Source organism: Rhamphochromis longiceps, linkage group LG19 (genome assembly GCF_057381845.1).
Source record: "Rhamphochromis longiceps isolate RC_006_pf linkage group LG19, R_longiceps_female_GT1.1, whole genome shotgun sequence".
Classification (NCBI taxonomy): Eukaryota; Metazoa; Chordata; class Actinopteri; order Cichliformes; family Cichlidae; genus Rhamphochromis; species Rhamphochromis longiceps.
The window spans coordinates 32,488,537-32,500,997 of record NC_140575.1 but is presented as its reverse complement, the minus strand read 5'-3'; the positions used below and the strand labels follow the sequence as shown (position 1 = coordinate 32,500,997).

Here is a 12,461-nt window from a genome sequence, read left to right as displayed (position 1 = left end):
CCATATGAGAACGCCTGGTTTGTTTGACGATGAGGCTCTAACAGACTTCGGATGTATCATTAAACAGAACCGATAATGCTGCGCTTTATAATAATTAGAAATTCATAAACATTTAGATACTGATTATTAGTTATTAATGACTAGACTCATAGCGCATTACAGAATTAACTACAGCAGGGAGACTGACTCCTTCATGCTGATCTCACTTTGAACACAGACGACTGTTGCTCAGCTAAAGTGTTTTAAGAACCGCTTTTTTAAAAGTAGAAAATGGTACATGAATTCTTTAGATGCGACCACAGTGAAGCAGAAAAAGAAACTCGCACTGAAGACATTCAAACTTGTGTCATTGCGCAACACACAGAGTCGGGTTGTCGAGCAAGCGTAAATCAGTTCAAATCCTCCCTCCTTTCGTTCCTTGTGACTGGTCGCTGCCTGTGTCAGTCAGGGGGAGGGGTACACCGCTAATTTCTATATGCTTGTATGTCAATTTAGGACTCAGACTGCCCTTTTTTCTGTGTGGCTGACAGCAGCAGGAAACCTCAGTGGACCTCCACTACCTCGGTTCTTGGATTTCTGCGTGTGTTTAACCAGATGAGACGCTTGGGACGCGCAACTGCTTGCTTAGATTGAATCATTGTCTCTGGATACTGGTGCCCCTTAAGACGCGTCCGCACACTTCTGTCTCGTGGTGTGTGTGTGTGTGTGTGTGTGTGTGTGTGTGTGTGTGTGTGTGTGTGTGTGTGTGTGTGCTTTTGAAGAGAGCTGCTGGGTAATAAATCGCACGCCCGAGGGAAAGCTCGTCACAAAACTTTTAAAGAGGGCTTGACAACTTTGGAGATACGAGTTCATGTGGCTGATCGCCTGACAGAAGCGGACAGTTTCTCTGGAAAACTTATAAACGGGGGGGTTTCTCTTAAAACATGTTCTACAAATGCTCCGTGGTGTTACTGAATGTCCTCTTTCTCGTGCGTGCGCTCTCGGCTCACGAATGCACGGCGTGTAACCTCCGGACTTGTCCCTTTAAACCCCCGCTTGTCTGCGAAGGTGGTCGGACAGTGGCCAAGGATCCGTGCGGATGCTGTGATCAATGCACCCGGCTGGAGTGGGAGCCCTGCGGCAGCCAGGACTGGGCGCACGGCTACTGCGCCCTGGGACTGACCTGCGCCTCTGTAAACAAAACGGGAGCCGCCACTATCCCCGAAACTGGAGTATGTAAAGGTAAGTGGGACTCGGTCGTGTGAAGTCAGTTTAAACAAATGGCATTTTATTCAAGAAGTAACTTAATAGGAAAAGAGAGAAAATCTATTAGTGAGTGTGCAACCTTTCCCTTTTTTTAGGCACTTGAAGCCATCACTTAAAAAAAACGTCATTGAGGGCCCGACTGCAGTGACAGTGTCACTGTTTACTTACTTCTGGCTGCCTGGAGCGCACATGGTGGCTGTTGCCAGACATTCGTGGTTAACGTCACTGAATGTTTTGTTTAGGCGTTTAAAACAAACTATGATCTTTTCCCGAACCTGATTTTTTTTTTTTTGTTGCCTAAATTTAACCAAACCCTAACAAAAAACGTCATGTAATAAGAATAAAGCTTTCAGACAGAGAGCTTGAAGGCAACATTCTCCCACCAACACCTGGAGAAACCCCCCAGGTCAGAGTCGCTGTTGATTACATGTAGAGTAGTCCTGTTCAGCTGCTTTTTCTTCCCCCCCAGAGCTTCATTTCACTCTCATCTAAGAACCAACAGTGATTTGGCACTACAATAGAAGAAGGTCCTGCTCGCTTTAGATTGATGAAAGGTGCATTTAGAAGTGATTTAATATACAATAAGAGATGTGACTATGTCCATGTGTGTGAGGGCAAAATTGAGGTTTACTAATGTCTTGACAAGAAATTGATTGTGTTTTAAAACCTGGAGTACATTTGAATGCAATAAATAAGCTGCCATTTTCCTGTCTCTTCTGTTTACACCACTGGCTTCATTGTGTTCCTCAGAGGTTTAATAGATTGACAGCGTGATTGCAAAAGTCCCCAGAAGATTTTCATTTGCAATTCTGTGAATTTCACAGTGCAGCACCGTACTATTCTTTCCAGGCAGAGCTGGACCTGGGTAACAGTGCATGTGCTCGTTTTGCGCACAGTTTGAGCAACAGTCTGAACTTCAAACATATGTATAGGGTATCAAGTTCCCCAGTAAGAACTGAGTTGGTAGCAGTGGCTTTATCCTGAGAAACAAATAACCAGTGGATGGGACCCCCTTTTACCTGCACTGTGTCTAGGATGATTGAAAAGGACTGAAAGGATTGTAGGAGAGAGCAAGCAGCTCTCAGTGGGGGTCTGGATGTCCTGACCCTGCTCTTCCATCATCCCTCTGTGGGGTGGTCCAAGTCAGAGCTCCACAAGAGTTTTAGAGGGGTCTCCCGCCTTACCATTGGGCCTCATGTACAGGTTAGACTGGTGTCTGGAGGGCATTTCCTCTTAAGCTTTGGAATGAGCTGGAGACCTAGTGGCTCCTTCATTTGAGTCATGCCTCAGCTCCAGGGACCTCAGAGCATGCTGCTGACTCCAAATACAGACACATGTACACAGCCTAAATATCCCAAAGGATCTTGGCTGGGCTAAAGCAACACCTCCCAGTGTGTTTTCAGGGGCCACAGTAGGCAGGCTGCTGGAGGCTGATCCCAGATTTCCTTCAACCTGCAGCACTCTTAAAGTGATTAGACCTGCAATCAGGAGTTGGGGGTAAAATGTTTCCGCTTTTCTGATCCCCTGCTTGTCTACTGATAGTCTGGATTTTCTGGGTGGTCAAAATCTGTTGGTGTGGAGACTCAGCAGCATTATATCACAGGTGACATGTTGCATGTTGTGACAGATGGTTACCATGGTTATCAATCAGTTGTTAATGTGTTATATTTGGTGTCCGGTTCCTAAACGAAAGCTGACACAGGCGCTGCACTACTGCTTTCCAGAAGTGGTATTGTTACAGAGACACTGAGATCCAAAAAGAAGTGGAATTTGCTGGTATTACAAATTTAATTTTCTTCAAAGCAGGGGACGTGTTTCATATCATTCTTTGTTGCCAACAAATTTAACAGTTTTTTAAGGTACAATAACCAAAAGTAATTGCATGAACCCAGAAAAGTGTGAAGCTTGCCAAAAACAATAGTAGTTATTACAATAAATTATTCTCATGACAGATTTTGGTATTTAAGCATTGAACCTGGCAGTTAGCACATAAAAGGTTGAACGCTTTGTGGATATACAGGTTCCATTTCTGACAAAACAAAACAACAATCCTCTTGGCCATTCGCCTTGTCCTATCTGCTTCGGTGGTCAGCCAGGTGAAATCAGCCATTCCTACCTAAATGAATTCTGTCAATGTTCTCATTTTATTCCCGTGTCTGTTCTTCCACACCGAGCTTCCTCATCCTTCAGAGACACTTAACATACCATGTAACGGAATGCCGGTCTTACAAGGACGCTATGTCCACTGCACCGCTTCACATACCTTCTACTTCTCCCTTTCTCTGGTATTATCTAACGTTTCAAAGACTTCCTTTATAGCTCGCTATCAGCCACAGGGCCTCTAGATGTCAGCTTTTCTATCCTGGCTCTGGACGCCAAGCCAAGCAGTCTCAGTGACCAAGTCAGGAATCCCCCTGGGATGAAGCCATAGGCTTTGGTTAGAGTCACGCCAGGCCAGATAACAGATGACCAGAACACATTAGTGTTAGGCTAAAGGAAACTGAGGCAGCCTTGCATTAATTGTTTTGAGTAGCTCCTTTTCCACATTTCAGATCTACCATTGCATGCAGACAGGAGCTACTACCATCTTAAATGAAAATACACTTGCAGGTACAGGAAAGCCTCAGGATGGAAAAAATTCTTCGACTCAGGATCGTTTTAGGGTGAAAGGAAGTCAGAGAACGTTTGCTGTATTGAAAAGGCCATTTGTGCTCTGCCAGTTCAGTGGGCATGTGAGAGAGCTATTAACAGTGCTGGCTGGCTCAGGTTGAAGGTGCCTTCACTGCTTCCACTGGCCGAGGTTTACCCTAGCGCTCGAGAGCATCAGCCATTGCCAAGCAGTGATCGGCATAGCCCGCTCTAACACGGGGAAAGCATTTACTAGGATGCTTTCTTCTGCAGCCACATTGATTCACTTCAGCGGTAAATTGTTTTATCACAGTAAGAGATTTTTCTTTTTCCCATTGTGGAATATCTGTTTCACATTAATATGGATCAGCACATGTGTGCTATTATCATCTGCGGCATCTAAAAGCACAGTCGCGGAGTTCGGTTTCTTTCTAGTCACTTTGAGTCATCCTGTTATTGTTTCTCCTACCCCCAACTGAGCGTTACCACGACTCTCATTTACAGGCTTGATTTCAGGTAGGATCACTGCAGTAGTCAGGTAAACTATGAAGTGCTTATGTTTATGTTGGATAGTTGAACCTTTAACACCTTTTCCTCTGGCGCATTGTTCTGGTATGTAGCTGTTTGGAGAAGAAAGCCAGAGTATTTTGATAAGCTCCAGTCACACATCCACACTGCTAATTTGAGGTCTTTCAGTGCAATCTTGGGAAGGGGCCACTCTGTGTTGGAGTTTATCTCTTCCTGTTTTCTGAGCAACCAATTCCTACTGCTTTTAAACTACTATGAGGGGAAGGTATTTTGAGATGTAGATGTGGGTTTTCTGAAAGGAACGCTATGTGTAATGTGTAGATTGGCACTCACTCTCAGTTATAAGTCGCTTTTATAATGGGAGGGCCCCATGCTGTGGAACAAAAGCAAACAAATGGGCTCAGTAGCTGAAGCAGCGTGGCACAATGAGGAGGGAGGAGGGATGGCAGCCCAGCAAACACACTGGTCAGTTCAGTATCTGTGGTGCCCACATAATGTGTCGCAACAGATGCTGCAAGCTGGCTAACCCTTAAGCAGTTCTGGGAAATATGGCTTGGTTTCTGGCACATTTTGGCCTGATAAAGTTTCACCTATAAATCTGTCCAGTATTTATTTATCCATTTTATATGGGACTAAATGGAGTCATAAGCTGATTACCACATGAACTACAGACTTCATCTTGGGAGAATACAAATTTAAGATCGGATATGAGACCTGTATTAATTCTGTGTGAGGGGCCGTTGTGTTGATTTGAGCCAATGTGAAAATAGCCGAGGTAATGGTCTAGCAGATTCATGCATAGTGGGTAGTCACACTTGTACACTCTGGTTAAGCAGCTTCCTAAACCATGCAAAGTATTTCCAGGAGTAAGAAAGCAGCCGAGGCAGACATCTGCTGTAATGACATTTTTCAGAGTTGTGTGAAAACAGCTAATTCAAGTTTTTTCCCTTTGTCTTACTTATATTTTTTTACTGTCACTGTTATTTCCCACAGTACTGCCTGACAATCCAGATGCAGGTCTTGAGGATGAGCGCTGCCCACTGATGACAGGCTGCGACAGAGCAGGAGGTCAATGTGTCTGTGATGCCCGTCACTCCTGCTTGGGCTCTTTTACCTACCCAGACCAAGAAACCTGCATGAAGGCCAGTAAGTCAGGTAAGCCCTCTCTCTTCATCCCTTTCCATGTTAAAAGGCAGATGTGTGTTGCACACGCACGAGCACAGAAACCCTTCAGAGGGGATAATGCTATCTATTGAGAGGAGTTAATCCATAACAGATGTGGCTCTGAGGTGGCTAATGCTACTTGGATGTCATAGTGATGACACACATGCTAAGGCTTTGTGTTGCGGTTCCCCACTCACCCTTGAGTGGTGCCATTGTCTGTGACTCATTGATGAATGCGGTTTATGCGTGTTCACGGCCGGATTTCAGATGGTCGGAGGCACGAGCACCGGGAAAAGCACAGAGAGAAGTATGTGGGACCATCCAACCCAGCCTGTATGTTCTCTGGCTGTAACCTGACCGCCGAGGGCTGCGTGTGTGAGTCTCAGAGCTGCCACCACCACTTCGCCTACGTCAACCGCAGCCAGTGCCAGGAAGCTGCAGGTAACCTTCAGATGACCTGCAAACAGAACCCACAATCACACAGTAGCACTGCTCAGCTCGGGTTACTTGGGGTTTTTTAAATAGCGTCTAAAACAGTCGAGTTACATTTGGATTGCAGTATTTAATAATTATCTATTTTTAATGAACATATTTATAAACTATAGGCTTATTCTGGGTGAAACACAACCGCATCATTCTTCATGTTCCGGCTCGTTATTATGGCTAAAATAATGAACTGTAAACATTCAAAATTCTGTCTTCCAAAGATTAAATGCACTTTCTGTTACAGTATTTGCATATTAGTTACATATTTGGTGTCAGCTTTCATTTCACAGTCTTCTTGTGCAGTTTCAATAGGCACAGCAAAACTCCACTGATTATGAGAGCAGGAAAAGTAGAGGAGGGATGAGGGAATGTATCAGATTAGCCTCAGATGCCGTGGAAAATGATGTGGAGAGTGAAACAAAGAAGGTGCAAATCTGAGAGAAGGAAATACAGGGACTGTTAATAGAAATGTGGTGTGCAGGAGATCCTCAGGTGCAAGGCAGAGTGCATAAAGTGTAAGTGAACTGAGTATGATTGGTTCCCCAGTGCTCTGAGGTGAAGAAAGGGGATCCTAAGAATATACAAAAACGTGCCTCTCTCTGTGATTGACACTTTACTAAGTGGAAAACGTTCTTGGCAGAGTGAGTGCAGTTTTCTCGTTTGGATTGTAAGGTGTGCGGCAGATAGGCAGGCGCTAAGTGTCGGCTGCCTCCTGAGTGACATTTGCAAAACAGGATGAGATCGGCACTCGGGGAACTGTTTGTGTTGGGTAGGACGTGTCCTCCGTAATCTGCTTTTCAAAGACAGAAAGCAAGAAAACATGAATGACACCTGAAGAAAAATAGTCTTGATGGTTAATGGACTGGTACTTTTCTACTCAAAGCACTTTGTTACCGCAATCCTTACTCGCCCATTCATACAAGTGCTTTATTTTCTATGCTGAAGCACTTTTAACTGAACATGTACACAATCAAATTCACATGGATTGATCAGGGGGCAACTTAAGGGTCAGTATATTCCCCAAGAATATTTCAGGGTTGAATCACCAACCTCCCAGTAAGTCAGGGGTGGGGGACCTCCAGGCCTCAAAGGCCGGAGTCCTGCAGGTTTTAGATGTTTTCTTGATCCAACACAGCCGATTTAAATGGCTAAATTACCTCCTCAACATGTCTGTAAGTTCTCCAGAGGCCTGGTAATGAACTAATCATTTGACCCAGGGTGATACCTAAAACCTGCAGGACACCGGCCCTTAAGGCCTGGAGTTCCCCACCACTGCAATAAGTAGACAACTTGCTCTAACAGTTATGGCCTGTGACTGTGTTACGAGTGACTGTGCTTTTTTTATGTTGCTCTGCTCTGGTTCTCACTCAATCTCTTTGCAACTTGCTGATATTTTTGGTGAGGAATGGCTCTTAGGATAGACAGTACCGTGGTTGGCAACACGCCATGCAGACATATTTAAGTTTATTTAGTCTCCGGATAACATTAAGGTTACTGCCGAGCATCTACAGTACAGCTGCGTGGATGTTTGTCTTGAGCTATTTATGCAGCAGATTCCACAGGAAGTGTGTTCACCAAATATCAGATTGTTTAGACGTATCATCAAGTCTAGTGTTTCAATGAAAGACTGGCTGCTGCGCTCCTATGTTTGCAACTCGCTCATCAAAGTATGAGCCCAGCGGATGACGGTTTAAACTCGCACTAGTGAAAACTGTAAACAACATTTTTCAGCAGCTTATGACTTCAGCACCGCAACACACACCCACCCGTCTAATGGCCCCTCATTAAGTAAGCGAGCAGAATACGTGCTTCTACTATGACTTAAAGAATACATGTGCATGTAGAGCGATGCACACACGTCGACGTGTCCTTCAAGCGCACAGTGAGCCTTCGAATGGGAGCAAGTAAGCCTGCGTGCTTGCATCTGTGTTTGCGCATGTGTCTGTGTGTGATAATTATCTTGTTTGTCTAGATGTCGCGGCAGAGATTTTCCTTTGTCTGTCATCAGCAGGAGCTTCCTCTACGACCAGACCGGGACTCTGTGGTTAAGATCCTGTTTGCTTTGTCCCGTTGGGCTCCATGGAGACTGTGTCTATCAACCCCTCGTTGCTTTAGACACAAGCAGCTATTAAGATCTGTGTAAGCATGCCCCTCTGGAGTGTGACAAAAACTGTATTCTGTAAACTTAATCTCAGGGTACAAGAGCACCACTGATCGCTCCAGTCGCCACAGCGCCAACAATAATACTTATGATGGTGCTAAACATAGAATATCCACCTCTAGGGGTCACTGTTGCTATGCAGTAGCAACGCAATGGCCATTCCGAATCCCAAAGTAGTTGCACTTTTGTTTCTGCGTCCGACTTTCTTTCATTTCCGCCACATGTGGAGCGACAGGTGCTCATGTCTGCCTTCGGGATGATCTGCTGGAGAAACTGCATGATCTCGATCCCCGGACCTCCAGTTCTGGGTGCGACTTGATGCCAGGAGTCAGAGGAGAGGACGTCAAAGCAAATGTGCAAAGCGGTGTTTGGTTGAAAACAAACCGCAGCTGCTTGACTTGCATGTTAATCTTGCTCTTCAGTGGTCAAATGCCCAGAGTTTCACTTCTTGTTTTTAATCCTTCAACACAAATGACAAGAAAGAATCACAGATCGTACGGAAGAATAATAAGATCTCTGGGCAGCTCTGCCTTCGCTTCTAGTCACATTGAACGGAGGACAGACTTGATGCTAGAGTACCTCTCTGTCCTATCCTGAGCTGCAAAGTGTTATTGTGTGAGGTTAAAAGGATACATAAATGTCAGGGTTTTTTTAATGTTAACTGTTTTTAAAAGAATATTCTCACACATTCCATCTTTAAAGCAGACCTCATGTCTCAGCACTTAAAGAAACACTCTTTGCCTTTCCTCAGAATTTATGTTCTCGTCTCAGGACCTGTACACTCACACATGGTAATAGTTTGTCCCGTCCTTCTTTTGCTTTCTGCTGCTCTCTGACTCATACTGTGGTCTTGTCTGTGACTCATCATGATCTGTTGAAATTCAACATCTTTCTTGTTGATATTCCATTTCCTAATCGCACCTCTTGTAGATTTGCTCTCCTGCTGGACTACAAAACACTGATGTAATTTGGCTGAATATGATCAATCAGAAGCAACGCGGTGTGTCAGACTTATTTCCCCACGTGGGAGGAAAGACGATGCGACGTGTGATAGAGAGGAAATGCAGACGCAGAATAGGAAGTCACAACTTAATCCAACTGCTTTTCTGAGATATTTGTGTCCCTGCCCCAAGGATCTTGGTCATGTGATGTTTAGCAAATTTAAACTTTAGGATGGTTTACATAGTTCTTTCACGATAAGGTTCCTGAGTGGTTTTTTTAGAAGAAGAAGCAAGATTCCTCTGCACTTGTTTACTGATAGAAACTAGCACCAGCAATCTCTGCATTCTGTAAGTCAAAAGCCAAAACCAGTCTGTGCTGTAGCAGTCAAGCCATCTAGAGCTGCTTTCACCGACGAATTCCCAACAATTTTTGGAGAACTGTGCAGGGACAGCGACCTTGTCCTTTCTGACAAGCAGCGCTCACTGGAGATAGTTTATATCAGCTGCATTCTTTCTACTGAAAATAGTTTGGCTAAGTTGAGAATACTGCCTGGGAATGGTGCAGAGATGGCGTGACATAGGATGACCACTTGTGAATCACACATGGACTTTGTAGTAGGGAGCTGGCTGCTAAATGATGTCCGATCCAGCTACACTGGGCATTAGTTTTCTCACACAGGCGTTTGTGGGATTGTGAGGAAAAACGAGAATGTGTGTAGTAGTTCACAAGCGGTTAACCAAATTGGCAGCATCCAATCTAATGCCATGGCACAAACTGGCCTCACTCTCGCAAATATGCTTGTCCACCTGTGCCACCTCCATCCTGCCTCTCTCTACACTTGTAGAAAGAATGGTGGTTCTGCTTGGCTGCAGCTTCTTTGTGGCAGGGCTATTACTGGCTGAGCCAGACCGCCATCGGCTGGCAGGGGCCACGAGACGTCTCAGTGCTGAGTGTTTGTGCACCGTCTGCAGAAGCTGTGGCCCGGTTGTACCCTGCAAGCTGCTAGTTTCCCAGCGAGTGCTTATTTCTGTGTGCGGAGACTGATTTCAGAGAGGAAATAAAACTCCTGTGTAGCTGGAGAGACAAAGAACTTCCCTTAAAGGCATGTTGGGATTGCTGTCAACCCACTCACTATTCTTGGTCAGCCACTAACCAAACCAGGCACATTAAGCCAGCATGAAAGCCAAAGCCAAAATACATGCACGCACACAAAGAGCCTTTCTGCATGTCCAGCTCTAAACCTCAACCCATTAATGAAATCAAGGCCTAAAACCTCAGCTTATTGACTCAACCATAACTATTAACAAATCAAACACGCCCCGACCCAAGCCTCAGTCAAATCCTGATGTTCCCAGGCCCGTTTCTTTCATCAACACTATTTTGCTTTTTTCCCCTGAAAGAGAAGATCTCTAAGGCAATAGTCCATAAGTAACCCTCATGTCTCTGTCACAGTTTATTTAACAAATGTGTACAACCCAGATCTCCCACAGACTTCTTTTCAACAAGACTAAGACTGACGGCTAGAACACATAACATGATAACATGATCCTTTCCACTGCTTTATGTTCAGTACCCAGCATAGGCTTTGTACGTACAAACATGCAGTATATGAAAATACAGATGTGCAAACGTTGGACACAGGTGGACATTCTCTTTACCTCACCCAAGCACACTCATTTGAGGTTTTTCATCTGCAAATATTTAGCCAATGATTGAGAGAACAAAGCAAGCAGGCAGCACATGGCGGCTGCGTGCCTATACCCAGCCACCTCAAGCCTCTGATCATGGTGTCAATTTCCTGACCCCGTCTATGTCTTTTGGCTTGGACATCCTCCTAGAGCTGCTCCTCGATCCTTACACATGCACTGACACACACAGCGAACAATGCCGACTTTCTCAGTAACTGCTGGTGGGCACCGGGCCAGGCCCCCACAACTTTACGTGAGAGACGGCCCTGATGTGTCCCTTTGCGGAGCAACTTTATAAAACCTGAGGACAGACCAGAAACCCACGGAGGGCAGCTGGACTGAGACAGCTTTGTTCTCAGCTGACTTGTTTCCAAAGTCAGTCAGCGAACAGAACTCACATTGTGTGCTTTTTTCCATGAGTAAACTCAGGCTGTCAACACAGCCTCCTCTGCCTGCTCGAGCCACTCGGGTTTGGGTAAAGACTGCGCTCCTTGTACCCCGCACTTGAAAGGAAGAGAAAAAAAACAACATTTAGAATGAAAGATTTTTCTTTCTTCAATGAGCTGCACCAGAATGCATTGTTTACAAAATGCACCCTTCAGTAGTAATGAGGTAATTTCCGCATTTTCTTTTCTAGATCAACATCAGGTGTGGTGTGAGCCTGCATGAAGGTGTGTGTGTGTGCATGAGAGAGTGAGAAAAATCGCATATTGTTGCAGGCTGTTCATATGGGTCAGACATTGTCCAATCTTTGTTATCTTACAGTTGTAAAAGAGCATATGTTACCTAATCTGCAGAGAGAATTTATCAAGCCTACCAAATCAGTGCTTTTGTGTATGTGCAAGCTGGAGTATAGCCACCATTATGATACAAATACTGGTTTTGCGGTCGCTGACTCGCTAATTACAGCCATTTATGCAAAGAGATAGAACACAAACAACGCTGGATAAAATCCATTTACTGCTGACTTTTTCCATCCGCCCTGTCTGTCTATTGTGTTTATAATTGTGCCAGCTAAAAATTGTATTAATTGGACCTGCAAGAGTTGGACCATTTCCACTGATGGATACAATTCCATTCATTTAAATTACAATGGTATGTCTGCCAGCTGCTTTTCCCAGCGCACTCTAACCCCAGCCATTATCACGACCGAAAGAGTAATCACCCTTCTCTGGGGCACATACAATGCATAGAAAGTGTTTTTCAGTGCAGAACTATGTGCAAAATTGTCCCAGTGCATTTTTTTTTTACAGCTTTAAAAAGCTTGAGGCTTTCATATGCAAAACTGGTCTTTAACTGAGCAGCCTGCGTTAGACTTTATTGTAAGTAAAACATTTGCCAATCAGCACTTCCAACTGAAGTTTATTTAACTCCAGTATAGGAATTAAGCCAAAAAACCGTTAAATGGGTTGTAGCCTCCCTTAATTCAGGGGTTTTCCCTCATTTTCTATGACACTATTCAGCTACAAAGTTTATCAATGAGAGCTTTGTGGCACTCCTCACTGTTCCCAGGTTGCTTGAGTAAACACTACAGTACAGATACCTAACACTCCTGCTCTATTTATCCGGAGCCAGAAAAATTCAATGTTCCCCTTATCCTCAATTTCATGTGTCAGTTA

The 12,461-nt window shown here is 44.6% G+C and overlaps 1 protein-coding gene across 4 annotated transcripts in view; it reads left to right on the top strand.

Moving 5' to 3' along the window:
• Positions 1 to 422: 422 nt before the first annotated feature.
• Positions 423 to 12,461, top strand: part of LOC146647186 (cysteine-rich motor neuron 1 protein) — a 34,893-nt gene continuing 22,854 nt past the window's right edge. For 2 of the 4 annotated variants that reach the window (XM_085392091.1, XM_085392092.1), the window contains exons 1-3: positions 423 to 1,221; positions 5,395 to 5,556; positions 5,833 to 6,006. In XM_085392091.1, the coding sequence (XP_085248217.1) occupies positions 924 to 1,221; positions 5,395 to 5,556; positions 5,833 to 6,006 (634 nt within the window). In that variant the 5' untranslated portion in view covers positions 423 to 923. The remainder of the gene's footprint in view (positions 1,222 to 5,394; positions 5,557 to 5,832; positions 6,007 to 12,461) is intronic. The other 2 variants (XM_085392090.1, XM_085392088.1) reach the window with 2 other exon arrangements.